The sequence below is a fragment of the Struthio camelus genome, chromosome 15 (genome assembly GCF_040807025.1).
Source record: "Struthio camelus isolate bStrCam1 chromosome 15, bStrCam1.hap1, whole genome shotgun sequence".
Classification (NCBI taxonomy): domain Eukaryota; kingdom Metazoa; phylum Chordata; class Aves; order Struthioniformes; family Struthionidae; genus Struthio; species Struthio camelus.
The window spans coordinates 11,656,301-11,679,139 of record NC_090956.1 but is presented as its reverse complement, the minus strand read 5'-3'; the positions used below and the strand labels follow the sequence as shown (position 1 = coordinate 11,679,139).

The following is a 22,839-nucleotide window of genomic DNA, read 5'->3' as shown; positions in this document are numbered from 1 at the left end:
ATTAAGTGACTTGCAAGCTAGACTTTTCTTTTAGCATTTGTGTGCAACATGTAAACAATAGTCTTGCACAATTTAAGAGTGGAGTCTAGCAACAAATTTAGATAAAGGCCCTGAAGCATATTAGATTATCACTGACTATCCAATGCACAAATACTGCTCAGTATTCCAGGGTTAACTCCAGAATGATGCATGTGCAAACATTTACTTCACCTTTATACAACAGTTGTGTGATCTAACATGGTCACCAGGAAATCTCTCTAGCATAGCTCACAGGCACAGAAAATGTCAAGGAGGAGAAGTGGCCCGCAGCATGGTCCTTGTTCAGTACCGTCTACGGGCCACAAAAATTGGGGGACCACAGTCTGATAGGTATTCATTGTTAATCGAAAAAAAATCACAGCACTATTGGATATTAGATTCAAAACAGAAATATCTCCTTTTATTAGCCACACCACTTGGAACTACCATGTACACGCTCTCTGTATTTGTGTACATCCATCAAAACAGCTGGATTATCTGCAACTTCTCGCAGATTTCATAGTCACACAGTTTCAAAATATCTAAGTCAAAGACAGATAGAGATAATCACTGAATTTACAAAATATATGACAATGAGCTTGTCAATGTAAAAAGCATCCTTTATTATCCGTAATCCTAACAATTACATTTGGGTTAAGTTTAGTTATCTTTTTTTTACTGTTTCATCTTACCTTGTGCTTAAAAACATCCCCCCCTCCCCACCCCAAACAAATAAAACCACCAAGACAAAACCAAAACTCTGACCCTCAGTAGCACTGGCAAGATTTTTTGAAAGATATGGCACCGTGAGAGGGGGAAAAAACATTTTTGCTTTGGGAATAAAAAGGAAATTCTCATCAGTAATCCCTCCCCCCAATGCCCACCTACCTACCCACAAGATTTCCGATCTTCTTCTCCTGTGGGACAGATTAAGATATCTATGTCGACTGATGAAACAGGCATTTATGAGAAATTTCACTCTACTATGAATTGCGATAGAGTTACGTACCATATCTGAAAAACGACACTAGACCCTAGAAGAGCCAATGAAAAGTTAACTGAAGACATCTTTTAAAAATATAAAGTATCACAAAACTCAGCAACATAACGTATGGCTCAAGAAACAAAAATTTAATTAAATATTCAAATACCTGCCTGCAACTGTACTTTGGCCCTTAATTCGGCCATATATTTCTTATTAAGTTATTTTTATGACAAGCATATTACTAACAACTTCCTGCCTTTCAACAGGAGAGGTTTGGCTTTTTGGCTTGTTTGGGTTTTTTTGTTTTTTTTTTTTTTTGTTTTTTTTTTTTAAATAGTGTGATGTATTTAAGACCTTTCAAAGAATCTTTGTAAGTTTATGGCATAATAGTTTATTTTCTGGATATCCTTATTTCAGGTACACGTATTTTTAAATAGTTATCACTACCCAACCATATATAAGTTATTCACAATAACCCACCTGAAGAGCCTGCAGAGCCAGAGAGTAGTGTCAGAAAGGATCCTTGTTGTAAGTTTTCTCAGTCTTTCCCTGTCCAGTACTGATATATAAGCAGCCAAGCTATGTCCCAGTAGAGCCATGTGACCCTGTTCTCCAACATTTTGTAGTCTGCAAGCCAGAACACTGTATCAGAGTAACTGCCAACTAAACACGCACAGGTCATGAACGTTACAGGAATTTTAGGTTAGCCTATTTTCACCGTAGATTGGCAGAACTTGCTGACAAGCAACCTTAAATATTTATCAGAATGAAGTACAGTACAACACAGTGACCATCCTGCTGTTGTGTATTACCATACACATACTAAAATCCCAGGGGAGACAAAGGCACTTGAATTTGATTTGGCCAAGCTACTTTTGATAACCTTTCAGCTTCTTTTTAGCTATTCAAGGGAAATCATAAAGGGAGCTGAAGGTTTTCTCTCATCAGCTAGCATGAGTTAGAACTGAGCACCTTATCTGCACTGGATTTTAATTTGCATTACACACATACCTTCTTTTCTTCATGCAGACAAAGCCCAGGAGACTATTACTACAAGGCTTTCATTAGTGTTTTTTTAGTATTCTATAAACTACTGCAAATTAGTTAGTATTATTTCCATTTGATGCAAAAATGAAAGCCAAGTTTCTTTTCTTTTCCAATCTACAGCGAGGAGGTACTAAACACTTTTTAATTGATCTTCAAAGTTTTATTTATCTCTCACAAAATTCAACCTAAAACCGCCTTCAGAAAGTAAAAAAAAAAAAAAAAAAAAAAAAACCACACATGAGTTGTCACATCAGAAATAATTCCCTAATGCATCATTCTAGTTCACCATATAAAGTAATTAAGTTGCCTTAAAAGTGGTTGCACACCATCTCTACACTTTAAAACACTTATGAATTCTATAATGATCACAAAGTATAACAAAATCGGATACCTTCCACATACAACAATTCAAAGAGGCTTTACCTGTAGGCCTGTGAAGACTCCTCCTCCTCCTCTCCATGCATTAGGTTCTGAACTAACTGAAGTATGCTCACCATATCCTGGCCACTGGCAATCCGGGGGTGACGAAACAAAACCCAAATCAAAACAAGAGGTAAGTACCAGCATCTAACGAAAAGGCCACTTAGAACATTGCCCAGTAAGACACGAAGACACGAACATTGCCCAGACTAGACTCGGTTTTAACCAAACACTGAACACAGCAACAAAAGACATTCTCAGCTCCCCAAAAAACAAACTCATAAAGACAAGGTAGCTGTATCAACCAGTTCAAAACCCTATTAATAAGTAGGGCACTTCAGTAAGTATGAACTCGGGCTCACGGGGGGGGGGGGGGGGAAATCCACTGAAATCTGAGGATTTGGTCTGAAGAGCTTGACTTGACAACATTCAACTGTTTATTACTAGACAGCAAAGTAAGATAGCTGCTAAGCATCCACGTTTCTCTTCACAGGATCCAGCTTCAACTCAAATTGAGCATATCTCTAAAACAACTATCTACAAAGATCAGTTTCTAGCAAATATGAGCTATATTTAGACTTCTCACATGATGCACTCCAACACAATATAAAATGGAAAGGACCCACAACACCTTAACTTGCATATTTCTAACTAAAATTTATAGTAGCGTAAGAACTAATACACCTAAAGTTGAAATTGCTTTTCATTCTTAGAAAAAGCCAATTTAGTGTCTCTGCTTAAAAAAAAAAAAAAAGTTCAGTTTTTGCACACAAGAGTGTCGAAAAGAGACTGTAACATTTTCTTAAGCGTCAGTTTGGACTTATCAGGAACCGCTTGCAGAGCACAGGCTATGATAAATTTAAACTTCAGTTTTCAAACACAGTGATCTGTGTCTGTTGCACAAAAGCTCCATGCAATTTTCCAAACTGCTGTGCTAAACAGGATTTCTTTTATTTTCTTTTTTTCCCCCAAGGTTGTCTACCTCATCCAAAAGGAAATATTAGTCTCAGTTATTAACTTCTTATCTGGATATTTTAATGAATCTTTATTCTGTAGCACGAGTTTATCTGTATCTACCTTATGTCTCAATCACAGCTAAATGCAGCAATGCTTCATTAGCTTGCAGTAGTACAAAATTTCAATTGCAAAGGACAAGTGATCTTTTTTCTCCTAGCATAAATATGGAAATAGTCATAAAAGTAGATTCATACCTGGTAAATGTTCGTGTTTGCATTAATACAGAAGTTGCTTGGAAAGCAAGCATTTACATGTACTTTACAGACTCTAAAAAATAAAAAATAAACAAAAAAATCCCACACCATTAGCTAAAATCACTGTTGCCTACCTGCCTTGGAGTGGTCCAGGAATATCCTTCCGTGTATACCTCTTTTCATTTTCTTCCTCTTTTCTAAATGAAAGAGGCAAGAACAAACTACATATTTAGTTTGTGTTATGTAGCATCAAATAAGTAGTTGACTTTGATTCACAGAAATGCATACTGATATGTTTTGCAACCCATGACTTCACTTAAAACAGTTTTTGATGAATAAAACAAATAAGACCAACATTAAAAATTTAGCTCAGACTGAAATAAAAAGTTCCTAAGCTTTTCTAACTCTAAGAGAAAATGTCAGACTTGGTAAATGGTCTCCTATATGAAGGAAAAGTTAACTTGTATTGCAATAGAACAGCTCTGACATCTGAAAAAGCAGACTCACTGGATTCACTCTGAATACTACAGAACACACACAGAAATGTATACATTTATTTGAAAAATCCCATCATTTGAGAAACAACGGTGATTTGTATAGGTGTAAACTTCAAATGACAATATGACCTCAAGCTACTAGGAAAATGAGTTCTATCTGCTTAATGACAATGACATTAATAACCGTCTCCACAGCACATAAAGCTATTGCTTTTGTGGTTGTTACTCTTTGCGCATACCTTTGATTGTCTTCTAGCATCTTCATTGCTTCATTCAGATTCTTTCCCATCTCTGCTAGAGTAGGGTCAACCATCTTTCAGGAAAAAAAAAAAGATAGCAACTTTTCAGAAAATACTGATAAACCACCTATCTTACTAGTGTCCCCACATCCTTGATAAAAATTCACGCATGAGGCAGATACTTTTTAATTATTCAGTACGTACTCATTTAAAACAGTATTATGTTGTATATCCTGAACTCAGAACACACAAAAACGAAAACATATAACAGAGTATGGAAAACATAATGCTACCTTAAATACAATTTCTTTCAGTGGTAAAATTCATTTAAAAGTTATCCTTTTACTCCATCTGAGAACTCATATTTCCACACTACCAAACATGATCATCTTTTCAGCTGCGTTTCCTCTCTTTGAGGCCAGACTACTCCCTGGCACATTCAGCTCTCTTAGCATACACAGACTCTCATTAAAAAAACAAAACAAAAACTCTAGCCCTTCTGCCATGGTACTAACCGGAAAAAGATACAAGAGGAAAGAGCCAGATCACTGGATAAACACAAGATTTATTCTTAGAAGTTACCTTCTAGAAAAGGAACTGTTAGGGAAGCTAGACATTAAAAATGCCTGCCACCCAGGCTGGTCTTTGAGCGTTCTGATGTAAATTCATAGGAAAATAATTGCATAAACTGGAAGTTTATTCATGTCTTCAGACTGTCAGTTCAACTGAAACGCATTCAAACACATTCAAGTATTAATTTCTATGAGAGATTTAAAAAAGCCAGTATTTCTTAACTGGGGAAAGCAAGATGTTGTTTAGGCTATTCTAGCAAACGTAGAGAGAAGACAGCAGTTTTGCAATACGGAACACAAACATGAACACAACATAGTGTCATTCAGGTTGAACTTTGTCAATAATAACTTTCAAAACAGATGGGAAACCATCTAATCTAAACAATCTTATAAATCTATTTCAAGTACCTTTAAGCCAATTTGTAATCTAAATTTGAGAGATGCCCTTTAACAAGACAAAAGGGAAAAATTGACCTGCAGCTGGCTTAAAGATGACTGACACAGCTTATTTTCAACACTTGCAGCCCTCTAGCTACACAGAATAGGTTTAAAAAAAAAAAAAAAAAAAACTGGCTTCACTGCTGAAGCCAGGCAACAACACATACCTGGTTAAGGAGCCTGTCGGGATGGAAAAGAACTTTAAAAATCATTGAACGTAGCTCCTACGAACCAGCTGACAAATCCAAAGAACAGAAGTAGTTTGTTCAAAGCAAATGCAGTTCTTCGGAAAAAATTGTATTTTAAGAACTTAAAATCAAAAAGCCTGGACCCCAAACCAAAGCATTTAGTAGTTAGCCCTTCAGGTCATTGCTAAGATTCGGGGGGGGGGGGGGGGGGGGGAGGAGAGGATGTTGCTTGTTTTTTAAAAACAAAATCCCCCCAAAGTTCCAGAGTATTTCCACTTACACTAGCCATGCTGCAGGCATACTGTGGCTTGCTTGCTAAGGCAGTTGAGAAATAGTGTTGCCCAAGGTCAGCACATGCTTCCCATCACTGGCAGTCCCAGGGCGTGCACGCAACACAGGCAGGTATGTTTGCTCATGCAGAAGTAGGCACAAAAGCAAATTTAACTGCAGAAGGGAGTGGGATTAATTTAGGTGAGGATTTTAATCAGTCCTCCCAGTGAAAATAGCATAAGGAAAAAAAAAATCAGTTGAGAGTAACCATATGTTCAAAGACTATTTTTTACCAAAATATTTAGAGATTTATCTCATATTATAGCAAGCGGTAGGTGGCTAGAAGAATCAGTAGCCAGGCATGGTCATACTAGATCAAACCAAACCGATAGCTCTGAATTCTGTTGCTTTAGAAGTGATCAGTAACAACTGTTTGGGGGGGGGGGGAGGGAGGGGGGGGAGAAAGAAGTATTTAATAATCTTTTCCCACAATAACTCCCAGCATCTAGCAATCTACAGTTTTCAAATATTCTACGTGAGATTTTTGTGTTCAATAGCTTTTACTGCTTTAAAATCCATAAAACTGTCTAATTGCTTTTTTAACCTATTTATACTTTTGGCTTCTACAAAATACTGTGCCTACAAGGTTCACAACTTATGTATGTATTGTGTGAAAAAACAATACAAATATCCAGAGTTCAAAACCTCATCACGGAGTTTAAACCTCATCACGGAGTATTTGATAGTCAGTATACAGTATATGTAACTAAAAAAAACCCCTAAATATGATCATTGATAATATTTCCATACATTTTCAGTGGTTTCTGCAGGGCTGCACCACACTAAGGAAACTTTGAAATCTTACTTAAAGTCTCCCAAAAGCAAAACTGATTTTTAAAGGGATTAATTGACCAGACATAATTTATTGATTATGGCAGTCTCTATTGCGAGATGGTTACAAAACACAAAATATAGCTAGAAGGCAGTTAATTGCTGAAATCTTTCTCAGCATTAGATGCAAAAGATTCAAACATCTGTTGCAGATGATGCCGTAAGATGCAGCAGCATTACAAAAAAGCCTCTAAGCTGCTTATATTTGTTATTAACACAAAATTCACCTGCTGGAATCACATCAGATATTAAAACTTGCATATGCTTCCCTTGCAACTCACCCAGTTTCACCTTCTAGTAACTACCATGCGTGAATCCCTTCGGCCAATAAGCTGACAGAATAAGGGCATAAAATACAGTTTAAAAGTCATTTTTCTGCCACAGAACGTTACTCTAAGTTTCATAAAGCGCTACGAAATTCAGCAAGTCTTTGAATTCTGATATAGGTTTAATTGGAAAATAAATCCTTTCTGCTTTTTTCCAACTGCTAATTGGATACACTGCAAATTATTTTCTCCCTTGAATCACAGGATGCCAAAAACCCCTATTACTGCTGCATACTGAATTTTATATATATTTTTCCTCCCCTGCTCACATTAGCAGGGGTGTGGAGGTGTAAAGCAGATCAGCTCTCTGCCTATTTTAAAAAGCTAGAAAAATAGGCAGTGGCAAAGTTTCAACGAGCCATTCCATTAAGAAAGGGTTCTGAATACACGTTCAATAACGCGCCATAATAAAAGCAGTACGTTGCTTTGGTTTAGTCTGTTAATAAACTCAAGTGTGCATAAACTCTGAGCAGTAACAAACATTTTTTAAAATAGTTCAAGAACACAAGACGACTAGCGTGTAAGCTTTTGAACACCACCTCTTGAATCACACACAGGTCAACGTACTTTTCTTTGGGCAATTGCATTACATGTAAGTGGTGTCCTGCCTGTACTGGATTTTTCATAAGGATGTAGGACAAAGTATAACCCTCAGCCTGGGAAAATAAGGTTGCCCAAGCAGTGCAATAACCATAAGGATGTAAATATTTGCCATCCAAAGCATTAGTCTTTGTTCCTTCAATGCTTTCTAGCATTTGCTGATTTAGAGGCTACAGAGCATCTTGGTGCTCTTTCTTACGCACTTCTTGAGCATTCTGCTTTTCTTCCACCTTCTCATTTGATGGATTCCTTCATTTGCCACGCGAATAGTTGCCATGCCCACTTGGGAAGGAGAAGCAAAAGCTTCATGGTACAGGAAACAAAGCAAATACAATTTTAAAGCAGGATGCACTAGCACTCTGCCCAAGTTCACGTCCCTTCAAACACGGGCTCTATCCCTGGGATTGCCTGACTCATGTTTTAATGGCCTTCTGCAGCATCCGCATCCTACACACGTGCCATCCCAATAAACTCCTCACTTTCATCTCTTTGGTTCTTTCCCCTAAGTACTGAGGTAACTTATAGAAAAGCTATGGGCCCTCTCTTTGGTTCTCCATCTAGCGCAGCAGAATTGTCATGGCTCTAAATTCTCCTTTATCTTTTGAATTTAATTTCATTAAATATGATTTAATTTATTTTTGCTTTTTCTATATAAGTTTCTGAGATTATTCATTCTGAGATTGTTTAGACCTTCAGTTCTTGAAAAACTGAGGGATAAAGAAACATATGTTTACTTTCTTTTAGGTTGTGTCCGTGTTCCAGGAGGAAACCGCTGAGACAGAAGACTAGATGTCCCTGAATTGTGAACCAGCACTCACTTAACAGACATTATCAGCTCTGATACTTCTCAGACTCCCAATACCAGCAGTAGTTCCAATTTCTATTTAATATTAATAAATAGAGTCAGATATCTATTGATGCCATTGATTTAGAAACCACTGCTAGGGTCTATTGGCTTGTGGAGAAGCAGTAACAATATGGAAAGAGAAAAAGTGAGGGAGGGGAAGGATGAATAAATGTTTTGTTCTCTTATCAGAGAGATTATATTAGGAAGTAAAAGGAATAACATGGACAGACAGAAATGAGTGGAAAAAAATACCATAAATTTGAAGAATCAACCAACTCACTCAAAGTTTGTGTCCCCGCACATTAACAAGAAAGTCAGAACTACAGTTGTTTTTTTAATGTTTTTCCTCTGCCAAAAAGAAACTAAGAACTGCAAACTGGGAAATAACTACAAAAACTGGGACACCATTTGCAGAATTACCTCAGAAACTGAAATTGCCTACACTGCCCTTAGTTTCTGCACTCGTTCCTTCCCTGGGAGTCAAAGGAATAGGCTCTGATCACAGGTAGGTTTCTCTTCCTTTGACTGGTTGAGTTACAAGACACAATGTCCTTTCAAGCTCTAGGGAGGCACCAGCCACCACTTCTTTCTGTTCAGCAACCTGCCACCTCCTGCCTCCTTCAGTCCTCCAAAAAACCTGACATCCACTAGCCTACTTGGACTTTTTTATCATAAATGTTACCTTCAAAACGTACCAATTCAACTTAATAAGGTTAACTTGCAGTAAGTCCGATGTATGTTTACTTCTGAATTGTGTACTTAATATCTTTTTTTTTTTTTTAAAGCACTTTGACCTGAAAACCATTTCTCATTTAAAGGCAGTATGTCTGACCACTGGGTCACTTGGTAATAGTGGAAAGATGAGGTGTCATCTCTAGTTATGATAAGGCTGAAGGTTAATTACAAACTTAGAAATGAGAGTATTACTTCATATACCAATGCTTTTTAATCTTAATTTTGCATTCTCAGTAGGCTATTCCTCAGATGTCAGAAAAAGACAATAGCTAACGGTATACTATCAGTCTGCAAAAGTAAACTCTTATGTGTGCAAAGAGACTCACAAGTGTAGCTCATTAAATATTTCATGAAAAGTCTCATTTTTCCACTACGCTATTTTATTTGCTTAGAAGAAACTTTTACCACCAAAACCAAAAACTGTTCTCAACAGTAAATCAGTCTCAAACAACAATCAGTTCATTCTTCAGCCAAAATAATACTATGTTTGCTCACCAAGGTAAGAAAAGTTATAGACAACAACAACAAAAAGCAGCAGCTTCATGACTGTTAGCCTTGAATGGAAAAGGCATCATATTACCATAAGGCTGTGGCTTAAAGGTATTTGCTCTCTTTATCCTTATCACTTCCCTGACCTGCAGCAGGACTGGCACACAGGTCTGCTGTCACAAGTATTCCGTAAAGTTACCAGGATGTTGGGGTAATTAATGCAGTTACAAGAGGCAAAAGTCAGAGGCTGAATAAGAAATCAGAAGCTTTTTCATGTTTAGGAAAAACAGTGCTGTGGATTCAGCAAGACGCTGCAAAAAAAGAACGTGCCCTATTTTACCAGTGCCAAAGTCATCAATTTGAAACTTAAAACGTTAAAATCCTTCAGAAGATTTGTCACTTACGTCAAAATACAAACAAAGGAAACAAAAAAAAAAAAAAAAGAAATCACAGCTCCATTAGCCAAATTTGTTCTGAAATTAACACAGGCTTCCAAAAGAACTTAAGCCTGGAGCTTAGACAAAACAGATTTCTGGATCTCATTTAAAGTTCATCCTAATTCCAGTCCTTTGCCACTTATGACACACAATATTCACACACCGAGAAAAAGGATATTGTTTATCTGATAAAACAAATAAAATCTACGAAACTAAACTACTAGAATGCTTGTGCGCACACCTGTGTGCCAGATTCCACAAGTTTCCCTCACATCATGCAGTATTTTCAGCTCCCAACAAGCTTCGCATTTAGTAAAAAAAAAAAAAAATCTATTTTTTTTAATTTGCACAAAAATAACGACTGGGGTTGTTTGATATTACTATACATTACAGTTCATAAGATGATTCTATCATTGTCTCTTCTTTATTAAGAAAAATTAATACAAAATTTTGACAAATTTTAATACAAGTTAAAAAGTACTCATCACAGATGTCCCAGTAAGTCACATGTGTAAGCAAATAAAAAGGAGAGAATCCATGGTTCAAATAAAAGACATTTTCAGATGTATTATAATAATGCTTGCACAGGCAGAGAACAAGCAGATGTGCATTCTTTGAGGATAAACATACTCCAACTGGGATGGATTTCAAATTTATTTAGGCAGAAGACTTCTTACATACCAAATAAAGCGTAGCTTTTACTGATATACAACAGTCCTTAACCAAAGACCACTTCAAGAAGACACTAAACGTTGTGGCAAGAAGACAATTATTATATTTTATTATATAGAGGACAACTTTCATCATGCAATGGTGGGGGGGGGGAGCCATGTTAAACAAGAGAGGGAGTAATACAAATAACAACCCTTTATACACATCTATTTATTTGCATATAGAGAAAACCAGACATCTAAGTCTTCACAGGCCCCTCACCACTATAGACTTACTGCTCATACAAACAGCCAAAACATGAACTTTTACTCAGTTAAGACCTTTAGGCATTTAAGCCTTACATGGTGCTTTTATGGCTTATTGTGGTGACCTAGTCAATTAAAGTTTACAAATGTTTTATCAGTGCTACAGGGCAAGCATTTGAGAGAACTCTTGTATTAGTGTGTATTCTTTAAATATTTTTGCAAGTTTTACCATTACTAATTGGCCTCAGGTAGAAAACAGATCATATTATAAACTAGCATATTCAGTTAAGTCTCACTTAACTGATCTAAAATTTTTAGAGCAAGTATCAGTTACTAATTTTTTTTAACACTAGTAGAGACCTTAACCTTTTAAAGCCTACCAAATACTCTTAACACTATACTTTTCATGGGGATTTTACTGTATCAAATTGTTCTGTTACCCAGTCATTAACCACATCAGAAAGACACCTTCTGAATTTCCTTAACGTTCATTTTACTAGAGCCCATCCTATTTAAACTTGTCTCATTGATTCCAAAGATCACAAACACCGATCACGTTGCATATAGCAAATAAGGTGGATGTAAGGCAGACGTATTAACTTCTCTTAAGCACACAAAATAAAACTATATCAAGCATACGCTATGCTTGCAGACCTGCAAAAACGGCGATAAGCTGTATGGAGCAGCCATTCCGTTCTCACTTCTAAAACAGCTCTTCTGAGGCACAGCAGGTGCCATAAAAGCCAGCAGATGTGTGTCAGGTCCTGGATTACTCTACCGGGGTCCGACTGACTCACAGTGACAAAGGCAAAACAAGTCTCGTCCGTAACTTGCGGTATTACAGAATCAATATTGGCTTTGTACAGTACATCGGACAGAAAACAGCAAACAAAGGGCTGAAGACGCCTCCAGTATAACAGGGGAAAAAAGGGCAAGCAGTATTTTCTCCACCTCCTTGCTGAAGCTTAACACTCCCAGGAAATACGCTCCACCTTGTTTTTTGGTTTTTTTAAATAAAGAAAAAAATAATTGTCCCTGCAGCGTTTCCCTCCCGGTTACCTCAGACTTCTCTGGGATGCAGGACGCAGAAAGAGCTCGCACCATTCCCCTCCCCGCCGGGCCGGGCCGGGCCGGGCCCCGGGAAGGGCCCCGCCGCGGCCCAACCGCCCGCCGGCCCCGCGGGCCGCCCGGGGCCCCCCCGCCCCCCCCCGCAGGTGCCCCGCGGCGGCCCCCGCACACCTTCTCCAGAGAGGCGTCCATAGCCGGCGGCGCCGCCGGTGCGCGCCGCTCCCCGCCGGGCGCTTCCGCCTTGGCCCCGGCCGGCTCCACGCTGGCAGCGCTGACGAGCCGCGGGGGGCGGAGGCACGCAACGCGCTCACCTAGGGAACGGCGGCGGCGCCCTCCCAGCTTCCGTAGCCGCTGCCCGGGGGCAGACCAACGCGCGAGGAGCGCGGGCAGGCGGCGGCACCCCACGGGCGGGGGCGGGGCGGGGGAGCAGAATGCGCGTGCTGCCTTCAGCGGGTCGCTCTTCTCCGCGGCCGCCTGCCGCCTCCCCCTCGCTATCTAATGGAAGATTCCTAGAAAGGGGCCGGGAGGCGACAGGTACGGGCGCATGCGCAGTGAGCGCGCCCCCGCCGGGAGGGTGGGCTGCAGCCGGGGAGCGGCGCGGCGTGACCGTGGGACCGCGGGTTCGAGGCTGCCCCGCGGAGGGACGGCCGAAGCCCGCAAAGGACACTCGCCTGTCATACCAGTTTTGTCAGTTCAGCCTACTGATTACAGCGGCCTCTGCATGCTCCCTCCTCTTCAGCGTCCCACGAGAGGATGCTGGTGCCGCCCTGGAAAAACAAGCTGTATCTTGCCCTGCGCTGGCATTAAACACGAGGGAGGTGCCCCGTACCAGGAGCCTGGGCAAGCAGGCCGCCCTTCCCGGACCGCAGAGCGGGGCCCTCCGCGCGGGGTGGCCGGAGCATGGGAACGGGCTCACGCCTGCCCTCGGGCTCCTCGGGGCAAGCTGCCCCGGGCAACCTGATGCCACTCGCGCGTTGCCCCCCGCGATGCCTGTGGCGCGGGTGCCAAGTCCTCCGCACCCCTGCACCGTGCGCAGGTGCGCTCTGGTTGCACCGCGCTACTTGCTGACGTGGGCATCCACAGCAAAGGTTTGCAAACAGCTTTACTGCTACACCCTTTTCAAAAGCATTTATGATAGGAGGGCCTCCTTACGGTAAATTCTGTAAAAAACAATAAAGGTCCCGCTCATAAAGTTGCTAGGATACAGCGTAATAGAGCAAAACCCAATTATTCCTCTTCACGGATTGGGAACGAGGCATAAGAACTCATGGGTCAGTTTTCAGAAGTGTCCAACACCTACAAATCCCATTCGAAGCAGAACGGTGGGCTCAGCTCATTCCAAGGCCAAACACCTTATTCTACAACTGCTGCAAAAATTATTCTTTCATTTTCAGCTTCTGTGGTGCAAACCGGTACGGGACAGAGAATTCAGAAGACATTTTTGCACACACGGTGTAGGAATTTTAAAGTAAGCCTGCAATAAACAATCACAATTACAGATGTTATTCCTGGTCCTGGGCATAGAAAAAGAAAAGAGAAGGACCGGGAATGTGATTTGTAGGATCATGTGGCGAAATTTTATTACATAGATTCTATTTTCCATGGATTTACTTCTGTTTTTTCAAGCTCTTGTGATTTCCTCTATGTATCTCTGCATCTGCGCAGCATTCGAACATTTAAGAAGTCCCAGTAGAGCCAAAGGTATACTGGGAAAGCTCCACTTCCCAGTAACAAAACTTCAGCGCAACTGCTGTAAGCGCAGTTTCGTTTTTGTAACCGCGTCCGCTGCGAGTTACACGTTTTATCTACGCTTTTGTGCGCGTCCAGCGCAGAGCTGGCACGAGCAGCAGCGGTAAGGGCGCAGACTGAAGGGGCGGCCTCCTCCCGCCTGGCGACGGACGGCTCCCCGTGTCCCCGGGGGGCACCGCGCCCGCCGCGGCACCCGGCGGTCCCGGGGCGGGGGGACCCCGCGCGGTACTGCTGCCCCGCAGCAGCTGCACGGCAAACCAGCCAACGTGGGAAAAACACCCGTGACCCGCTCATGTAAGCCAGGAATAATGAAAAAAATAATAAAATAAATAACAAAATATAAATAGCTAAATGCAATAAACACACGTAATGAGAGCACCACAGTAAACAACAATAAGGCAGCAGCGGCCAGCCGAGTTTTCATTCAGTCCTCAGGAAAGCAACGCTGCGGCAGCGCCGCTCGGAGCGGGGAGCCCCCGGCCCCGGAGCCCGAGCGCGCTTCGCGCTGGGGGCCTCCAGCCACGGCCCCGACCCACGACCCACGGGCGGGCCCGTGAGGCGAGGGCGGGAGGCGGGCCCGGGCGGGGCGGCGGCGGCGGGCATGGCGGCGGCGATGCTGCGCGGCGGGGTGCGGCGCTTCCCCTGGCTCTGCAACGTGCTGCTCTACGCGGGGCTCTTCGCGGCGGGCGACGCGGCGCAGCAGCTGTGGCGGCGGCGGCGGCGGCGGCGGCGGCGGGGCGGGGGGCCGGGGCCGGGGCCCGACTGGGCGCAGACGCGGCGGGTGGCGCTGGTGGCCCTCGCCTTCCACGGCAACTTCAGCTACGTGTGGCTGCGGGCGCTGGAGCGGGCGCTGCCCGGCCGCCGCCCGGCCGCCGTGGTCGCCAAGGTGCTCTGCGACCAGCTGCTCGGCGCCCCCGTCGCCGTCCTCGCCTTCTACACGGGTGAGCGAGCGGGTCCCCCCGCGGCGGCGCGGGAAGGAAGCGGGTGCTGGGAGGCGCCGCGCGCGGGGAGGGGGGGACGCCTCGCCTCCAGCGCTCAGGAGCGAGAAGAGACCGAAGAGCCGTAAACGAGCAGAGGGAAATAACTTGGGGGAGATAGCAAGAGGGACTAGCGTAAAGCAAGGCGCTCACTGAATTTAAGCTTCGCGCGGAGCAGGAGCATCCTTGGCACGGTGCTGTGGGGCCGGCGCGCTGTCACCCCGGCAGCGCAGTCGTTCCCTTTACGACTGGAGAGAAGCGGAGCGAAGGAAGAAGTCAAACATCAGACTTTTAGTCTCCGAGTCCTGACGGCCTGTGTCAGAGCGTGCGCAGAGAAGGGTCCGAGGGCCAGAAGGACTGGAAGGACCACACGACGCACAGCGGAGCTGAGATCCCCACACTGGGCAGCCGTAGGACGTGCTGGCGGACTCCCGGTGCGCCGGTTGAGAGATACTGTCAAGTTTGTGGCATGCGAATATCGGGAAGGACAGAAACCTGAGTTGGACTAAGCCACTTTGGGCCCCTGCTTTATTCGCGGATGAGTAGATTGCGATTGTGGGATGACTGGTTACAGTCGTGTCATCTAGCTCCTCTAGTCCTCTAGTCCTCTTCCAGTTAAGGTGGGTGGTCTTTGAAGAACTGCTGCATCTTTTAGAAAGACATGTGCGTAGTCTTAATTCAACACCTTAAGAGTCCCATCAGAGGCCATAGTGTTTAAAAGGGATCACTATTCTGACTTTTAGATATTTGCATTTTATTTCCCGTTTGCATGTGTCTAAAACGTAACTTCAAGTCATGCAGCTTTTGTCTTTGTCGGGCCCTGGCTGTAATGGTGGGAGCCTGCTTTGAGGCTCTGTTTTCCTAGAATCAAGTGGAGCTTGGCTCACATAGATCTTGTTGAAATTTTCAAATGCTGTGTGTGGAGTGTTAAACAAGTAGGTTTTGGAACTGCCCTACTTGTCAGTTCCAGAATTTTATGTAGTCACTTGTGATGGTAAAAAAATGGCATGTTGGTTATGGCCCAAATTCTAAAAAAAAATCAGGTGCCCTTTTCCACTGACATCAGTGGGCTGTGGGCCTCTAAGCTCCATAGAGGATCTGGGCCTCCACTGGCCATTCAGCAACATGCGAAATGCCTTGTCCTGTCTATCTTATGGATGGAAGAGGTTCTCCCCTCATGTCTGTTCCACTATCATACCACTGGTGAATTACGTGGCCTTTTTTGGTCGCCACATATGCAGTATATTCCGGTTGATCTATAGCGTCCACACTGTGAACCAAGTCAACAGATGAGGAGATGCGATTTAACAATATTAAGTAGTCAGAATGGTATTTTCTTGTTGCAATCATTCCAGCTTTTCTTTCCAAGTAATATATTTTGAGAAGAGTTTGGGCTATCACTGGAAAAATTGACATCTTCATTTTTGCAGTTTTCTGATTCTTAAATATCTTGCCACCAGGTATGAGCATCCTTCAGAAGAAAGAGGACATTTTTTCAGACTGTAGAAAGAAATTTTGGAATACATATAAGGTGAGGCAAGCAATTCCCTTATCTCCTAGTTAGGCACAAAATATATATAATTGGATAAAATATTTGAAGTATGAGACCTTCTTCCAACATCCTTCCTCTCTCTTCATGATTTGATTATATGTGGGAAACTTTAGGTACCAGCAGTCATCTGAAGTCAGGGTAATCTGGAGCAGTCACCACTGCCAGATGGGTAAAATGATGCCATTCCAAAAATGTACAATATATATACGTAACACTTGCACCTGGCTCTGTTATGTTAGAATGGGCGCCCTACAATACAACACCGATAATTGTATCGTAAGATTACATTACCGTCTATCTTGAGAAGTACCCACACACCAGTGATTAGTTAGTAATGCCATTGCCAACACTTAACATGAACACCTGTTAAAAACGTTAGAGAGACATCTTTTTTAGGAATCATTTTCAGCCTCTTCTCACGGACAGTTTTCTCACTTACAGAAACACAATCCCCTGTTTTAAGAAGACTTAGATATAAATAGTTGGTTTTAGCTAACATTTCAGTATACACCGGAAAAAATTATCTATATTATCCCAGAGCTGAGCCAATTAAGAATTGTAAAGATTTCCCAGGGCCAAGCAAAAAGACACTTTAGCAGAAAAATACAACAGAATGAGAAACTGTGATGTAATAGGCATTTCTCTTCACATGGTGTAACTACATAGGCAGGATAAAAAGGATTATTTTTATTACTGTAGAGGACGATTCTAAAAACAGTGCCCACTATATCTTATCAAATCGTAAGGCTGCTATTGACCTTATGTTCTTTGAGTAAATTATCAGATGGTTTTTGCAAAAAAACCTTACGTGCGTGAGTAACTAGAAGGAGCATTGCAAGTGTGAAATAAATAGTGTTCAGTGGTATTTTTCATTCATTGCTGAAACAAATGTTCACATATTTAAACATTTGTTCACCCATCTGGTAAATGTGCTTATGTATCTGGTGCCAGGTGACTACAAAAACTTACTGTGCTTAGAGTTTTGTATCTAAAATGAGTTAAAATAATATTTCTGAGAAACTCAGCATAGCAGCTTGTGAAGGTGGTAGCGGTTTATTACTGCAGCCTCTAACTTAAACAGCTTAGTCTACATTTGAACATCTTTTATTAACTTTGTTCAAGTACATTTTAGTCTTTGCTAAGCGTGCTAAGAAAAATGAGTCTTTGTGGTTGAAGTCCGAAAGAGTAACAATGACTCGTTTTCATTTCAGACCGGGCTGATGTACTGGCCTTTCGTGCAGGTGAGTTTCAGAGTAACTCAGTGAGCCTTTCTTTGTCATAAAACCTGATCCTGTACGTTCACGGTGTACCTACCCCAGTGAGAAGCCAGGGGACTTCTCAGTCAGTAGACTTAAGACCTGGCAATGCCTGGAGCACTAACTGCGCTCTCTCTCCTTCCAATGCAGCTGTCAAACTTCATGTTGGTCCCCGTTTACCTGAGAACAGCTTACACTGGGCTCTGTGGCTTTCTCTGGGCTACCTTCATTTGCTTTTCCCAACAGAGTGGAGATGGCACAGCAAAGTCAGCATTTGTGTGGTTCCAAGGAGAGGAGGTCAATGCAGATGAAGAACCATCAGAGAAATAAGAACTTTAGTTCTGAACCCATTCTAACTTGGTAAACCGAGTTTATGAAAGCCAGAAAACTGCACTGCAGCCCCATTGCTGTGTTTAGAATAAACAGTCGTCCCAGCATTTGTTGGTTAGTATAAGCAGTGGAACAGTTTGTCTTTGTGCCCGGTTATTTTTCATAAAAGAGGCCAATTGTATATTGGCACTTAATTATTTTCATGCTGCCAGCCCATCTCCTCTGGGAACGACTGACTGTTACAGGGCAGCGTAAGCATTTGCACATCATGTCAGCCAGCCTCGCTGGGGAGAAATATTAACTGTAATTTAATTTTCAAGCAACTTGTAATTGCTAGAAAAGGGGGAATAGAACATTAAATCATCAGTGGTCATACTTGACAATTGTTATCAGCGCGGGACTGCTTTTGCAGAAGAAAATTTAACAGACTTCTTATCTAAAAAGTGGCATTGCATCTGTATTACTCAGAGGAAAAAAGTACTCTATTTTGTAGGGGCCATTTCTCTGCAGGGACAAACTTGCTTTATTCTGCATTACAATCTATATAGAAAATAAATTACTTCATAGAATGTACATTTTTACATCTCCTAACTTAACTGGGAGAACGACGATAACTTATTTCAGCCAGTGTTCTTTGGGATTCGTTATGATGCTGCATATTCACGCTTGGGGGAAGCATTGGTCGTAAGCAGCTCTCGCAGCAGAACCTAACTAAACCCTGTGCCGTGAGCTGCTGTCATACCTGTATACTGCTTATTCCTGTGTCTCTCAAGGGACAAAGTATTAAAGAGCACATGGAAGCCTTGCCACTTTTCCATTGTTTCATTTAGTCAAGACTTCATTAAGATTTTGAAGAAAAAGAGCATGAGAAAGACAGTAATGTGAATGCCAGAATCCCTCTCAAAACAGTCCAGCTATATATAAGGAATATATAAGGATATATATATATATCTTCCACGTATATATAAGCAACATTTCTTCTTCAAGCGGCTTTTAAACATTCCTATTCATAAGAGACACTGGCTTATAGTAACTACACATAGGAAACTAGGAGGAGGTTAACTAGGCTTCGTTAAACTGAGAGTCAGGTCTGTATGCAGGTGTGCTCATCACTGTTTTTTAAATGTTTACATGTATCTCAGAACAGGAACTGTGCAAATTTCTGTAATTGCAGTAAGTTCAAAGCAGACTAATAAAGGAGCCCTTTATTTATTAGAATGGGATTTTATGCCTTGAGGTTACTAAGCTGTAAGCTTGAAACAGTATGTGATTTAACACGTCTTGACGATAACTGGAAAGGTAAGACTCAACCCTCTTTGTTATATGAATAATAAACCCCTTTGGGGAGTGTCTGAATTCCTCAGTCTTGTCTCAACAGTAAACCAAAGCCTGCTTAGGCTGTAAAAGTGCATTCCTTTTGCGGGCGGCTATACTACTTACTGTATTATTGCTTGCAACTGTTTGTCACTGCAGGAGCCTGCTGCTGCATGGCTTAGACAGGGAAAGGGATCATGCAAGCGCTGCCCAATCTACTCCAGGTAAAATCAACTTGGTTAGCCTAATGCAGAGGTCAAGAGTGGTAGCCCATATGGCTTTGACTGCAGCAGATGGGAAGAGGGTAAATTTTAGAGGCGGGGGGGTGCTGCTTCTACAGCCTGTTTTGCTGGCAGACGGGTGGAGGAGGTAGCGTCCCTCTCACGGATGACAAGTCACTGCAGTTAGTTCATCTTCAGCTGGCACAGGCAGACCTGGAAGAGGGCACCTGACTACAGTCTTAAGGTGGAATTCATTTTAATTGACTTTAGACGTGTAGTGTGGACATCTACAACGTGGATACTCAGTTTCAGCTCTCTCTATTGTTAGTGGGGGTAAATAGGCAGTTTTAGATAGCTGTTGTCGAGTGAGATGAATTATGCACTGTAAGTGCCCATTTCTTCCCATCAATAATACACCCTTGGGCGACTAGCTCCTATGTAGATAGCTTCATTGTAGTTTATTATATTTGGTCTGGTGAATCCCCTGCTTGGTGTCTATTTTAGATGTCCCCGTGGGAGTAATTCTGTGGGTGTTGCTGCTTGGATCCCCCAGTGTGAATTGGGCAGTCTTGAAGCTGGATATCCCAGCTGGACTGAAAATCCACAGAGGACCGAACTGCATTTTATCTGTCTATTTAAAAAAAGAAAAGATGAGTGAATGGATATTTTCAGGCTGCTGTAGCTGCTGAAGTGTTACTGTGTGTATATGTTTAAAGTCCTCAAGATAAAAAGGGAATGTCAGTATTTTTTTTCTGTTAATATTTTTAGAATCAGAATTATGTTCAGAGTCTGTTCTATTCAGTGAGAGTTACATTACCACACAACGTCTTACATTATACTTAAAAGTTTTAGATGAGGTGTGCTAATGATTTTCTTTAACAGCTTTTATTTTTATTTCTGCTTATGCCTTAAGCATTTAATGATTGATATAATTCATTTGGAAAAAGGAGAGTGCTATAGGGGTGTTTTGCTGCATGCTGTAAGCAGAATGCCCTGTTATACTGCAACTCAGTGGGGGGAAAAAAAAATTTCTGCATAGGTATAGGTAGTAAAACCTAAGCCCCAGGAGAATCAAGAATTTGAGTCTGTCCTCATGATCTGTATAATTCTGATGCTTTTATTCAGCAGGAGTATTTAATGAATGGAACATCCATCTTTTATTTTAAAAGGCTTAAAAGCTTATACAAGCTGTGCTTTGTTGCAGTAGGCTTTTCTGACGCTAGCTCTCTGCTTGGGAACTTGAGCTAAATCCTGCCTTGTCTTTTGCTATGGTTTCAGAGTTTGCCTCCCTGTTTCTACCTATTTCTATTATTTGAAGTACATTTCTTTCATGTAATGGGAGCATGAGCTTTTTTATTTTGGTGAACTTTAGATTCTGTATAATCTTTCATCCCCTTTGTTTCTCATCCGTAGTTACGACGTACTTGAAAGCTAAGTAACCCAGGTGCCTTTTCTTATATAAAATCTTTTTTTGTAATTACCCGTGTTGATTGTTGTGAAAATTGTAGGTGCGCATAACACAGCTTCATTGTTCTAATTCTGACACATATATAAACTGGTGCTTGCTTCTACAATGGGAGTTTAATATTCAGTAATAGAGAACATTCATCAGAAAACATGAGCTAGGGTGAGGCTTGTCCTCCTGTCTTTTTTTTCCTTCTCTGCTTCAAAAACAGTAATAGAAAATTGAGTTTTATGACCATATAACAGAATTGCACTGATCTTAATGCCAGATGAACACTGCAGACTTCAATAACCAGAATGATATGAATAGAATTAGACATCAAGTAGGTGCTCAGGAGGGAGGGAACGCTCTGCCAGTAGCCACTGGGAATGTATTCAAGTGACATTTCCATTTCATGGGACCTCACTAAGAGCAAATGGGTTGAGGAGACAAATTCCTATCAGGTACATTGCAGCTTCATGAAGGTTTGCATTGCAGCTCTGAAGATTTAAAATCTGAATTTGGTAAAATGAAAATTTAGAAATGTATTTTTCTATTGCAAATCTTCAGCGTAAATGAACCTCCTGTACTTACTGGTATCTGAAACACATACTTCTAGGCTTGGAAAATTCACCAGAAAGCCTCCATCTTTTTCACACCAGAAACAACCAATCAGGACAAATGCATAAAATAACCAGTTTCATATTGCAGCGAAGGTGAAACTGTCTGACTTTAGTTTGGTACTGTGTCTGATGGGTAACTTCTCTGTGTAGGGTATGACATCTGAAATCTATGCAGCTTCTGCATCTCTGCTCTAAGTGCCAATGCTTTTTGCTAGTGCTGCTGCCTCTACTGCTAGTGCCAGTGCAGTGAAATGTGCAAGAGATATTTGAATATTCTGAAACAGTGAATTTCAAGTTGACTGTATTTTTGAAAAGGCTTAATAAACATTAAATGTTGTTCTTTGGCTCTGTCTTCAACTAATGTATGTATAAACAAATCCATGTCCTTGTGCAAAGTTCCATAGGATCCTCATGAATCACAAACAGCAAAGAACTCGCAAAGGGCTCAATTTGATGTCACGTGAAAAAGAGGTACCTCCCACAGCATAGGCCTTAGCCCAGGAGCAGGGTAAAAGGTAAGCAGGGATTATTCACTACCTTTAGAGGTTAATGACGTACTTCAAGTCATCTGCCACTTCGGAACAAATTCAGAACAGAACTTCCATCTTTAAGGCCACTACCACTGGACTTAATTGCTCTCTTACTAAAAAGAGGTAAAACTTCAGGTTTACTATGTGTTTAGATAATTAATATAATCACAGAAGGTACTGGGAAATGCAGGTAGGAAAAATGTATAAAAGGTTTCAGGAACAGAGATTAGCAGTGGGGTCCTTATTAAAGGACTGCACTCACTGTAGTTTGAGTGTGATATTCTTGGGAAGGAAACCGTCCAGTAGGTTTAAGGCTGAAATAAGTAATGTATTCCACAACTGGAAGAGAGACAACAGCTCCATTCCCTGCTGTAAGTTCTTGTATATTTAGAACGAGGAGGAAGATTTATGGAAAGATTTCAAGTTGAAAAATTCTGTTTCATAGTCTTCATGGCCAACAGGGACAAAAATGATCGTTCAGTCTGAACCTTTGCATAATGTAGGGCAAAGAGCGTTGCCTAGTACTTACTGAATCAAGGCAATAATGTCTCATGAGTCTCATGATACCTTTCAGAAAGGTATCTGAAGGCTTCAAATAACGGAGAATCTGCCACAACCCTAAGAAATTACAACTGACTGTGTATTTTT

At 41.7% G+C, this 22,839-nt stretch overlaps 2 protein-coding genes across 5 annotated transcripts in view; one reads left to right on the top strand and one right to left on the bottom strand.

Annotated features, from left to right (window-relative positions):
* The window catches only part of PDXDC1 (pyridoxal dependent decarboxylase domain containing 1), a 34,285-nt gene extending 21,628 nt beyond the window's left edge, over window positions 1–12,657 (bottom strand). The window contains exons 1-6 of one of the 3 annotated variants that reach the window (XM_068907825.1): window positions 12,367–12,483; window positions 5,896–6,059; window positions 4,418–4,491; window positions 3,816–3,878; window positions 2,474–2,557; window positions 1,484–1,630 (exon numbers count right to left, since the gene is read on the bottom strand). In XM_068907825.1, coding sequence (XP_068763926.1) covers window positions 1,484–1,630; window positions 2,474–2,557; window positions 3,816–3,878; window positions 4,418–4,491; window positions 5,896–5,904 — 377 coding nt within the window. In that variant the 5' untranslated portion in view covers window positions 5,905–6,059; window positions 12,367–12,483. Of the gene's footprint in view, window positions 1–1,483; window positions 1,631–2,473; window positions 2,558–3,815; window positions 3,879–4,417; window positions 4,492–5,895; window positions 6,060–11,781; window positions 12,246–12,366 lie in introns of those variants that run through there. The other 2 variants (XM_068907823.1, XM_068907822.1) reach the window with 2 other exon arrangements.
* Window positions 12,658–14,545: 1,888 nt separating this feature from the next.
* On the top strand, window positions 14,546–22,005 carry MPV17L (MPV17 mitochondrial inner membrane protein like). Of its 2 annotated transcripts, none has more exons than XM_068908126.1 (4): window positions 14,546–14,885; window positions 16,382–16,452; window positions 17,685–17,714; window positions 17,880–22,005. In XM_068908126.1, the coding sequence occupies exons 1-4, from the start codon at window positions 14,546–14,548 to the stop codon at window positions 18,057–18,059; spliced, it is 621 nt and encodes a 206-aa protein (XP_068764227.1). In that variant the 3' UTR covers window positions 18,060–22,005. The 2 variants fall into 2 exon arrangements, with proteins under 2 accessions (XP_068764227.1, XP_068764228.1); XM_068908127.1 differs by having other exon boundaries at window positions 14,549–14,885; window positions 17,976–22,005.
* Window positions 22,006–22,839: the final 834 nt, after the last annotated feature.

Bases quoted from the DNA above. Each gene is read 5' to 3' on its own strand.
- MPV17L (XM_068908126.1), top strand. From the start codon at position 14,546: ATGGCGGCGGCGATGCTGCGCGGCGGGGTGCGGCGCTTCCCCTGGCTC. The intron at 14,886-16,381 runs GTGAGCGAGCGG...TCTTGCCACCAG, and splicing joins CGTCCTCGCCTTCTACACGG to GTATGAGCATCCTTCAGAAG. The intron at 17,715-17,879 runs GTGAGTTTCAGA...CTTCCAATGCAG, and splicing joins TGTACTGGCCTTTCGTGCAG to CTGTCAAACTTCATGTTGGT.